Here is an 806-nt window from a genome sequence, read left to right as displayed (position 1 = left end):
GTTGCCCCTGAGACCGACACGACCTGTGCTCTGAGGCCACAGTAGTCAGTCCTACTGTTGGACTGGGCCTTAGACCTCTGGAGGGCAGGGGCTTCAGGCCATGCAAGTGGTAAGCTGATTGATGCTGCTCCAGAGAGAGCAAGGGGGCTGCCTGAGCAGGGTGGGGGCTGCCAGCACTTCCTCAGACCCACTGCACAGACTGGCTATTCAATGTGGGTGTTTCCAGGCATGTGCTGGAGAGCAACGGGAGAGCATGTTTCTGCTCTGTGCTGGGAGTAGGGGTGGTGGATTTGGAGGGCCTTTCTGGAGACCCAAGATCTTGGCCTTGTAGAGGCTTCCCTGGGAGGGACATGGAGACCCTCTGGGTGTAGGCTAGCAGGTAGGTGGGGATGGGGATGGCATCTACGTGCTTCAGCCTTCTCATGTCTCACCAACTTTTGTTTCTGTCCCGAAAGGTAAGTGCAAAAAGAAATCCCAGTACTCTCTGGTGCTCTATTGGTCTGAGTGTACCTTATGGGGCCAACTCTGCCACACTGTCCTGCTGTCCTGCTTCTCTTCCAGGCGGGTGTACACCACAGGCCCGAGTTTTCATCTTGCCTGCAGAAGGCCCATGAATTCCTGCGTCTCTCACAGGTGAGGCCCTGCCTGGGCTCTGAGGTGCTGAGGAGGGGTGTCAGAGTTAGGTGCACTCACAGGCAAAAGTGCTCCTTTTGGCCACTGGGTTTCTTTTGGAGAGACTGCCTAGAGTAGCAAGTCCTTCCCACAAGTCCCTCTGGAACACTCTCCGTGCTTCCTCTGCTCTTTCC

The 806-nt window shown here is 56.2% G+C and overlaps 1 protein-coding gene across 1 annotated transcript in view; it reads left to right on the top strand.

The window, feature by feature from the left end:
• Window positions 1–806, top strand: part of LSS (lanosterol synthase) — a 33915-nt gene that overhangs the window by 18223 nt on the left and 14886 nt on the right. The window contains exon 13 of the mRNA XM_006163132.3: window positions 562–633. Coding sequence (XP_006163194.1) covers window positions 562–633 — 72 coding nt within the window. The remainder of the gene's footprint in view (window positions 1–561; window positions 634–806) is intronic.

Source organism: Tupaia chinensis, unplaced genomic scaffold, assembly GCF_000334495.1.
Source record: "Tupaia chinensis unplaced genomic scaffold, TupChi_1.0 Scaffold141399_1, whole genome shotgun sequence".
Classification (NCBI taxonomy): domain Eukaryota; kingdom Metazoa; phylum Chordata; class Mammalia; order Scandentia; family Tupaiidae; genus Tupaia; species Tupaia belangeri.
The sequence above is the reverse complement of the archived record's forward strand: the minus strand, read 5'-3'. Positions and strand labels throughout refer to the sequence as shown.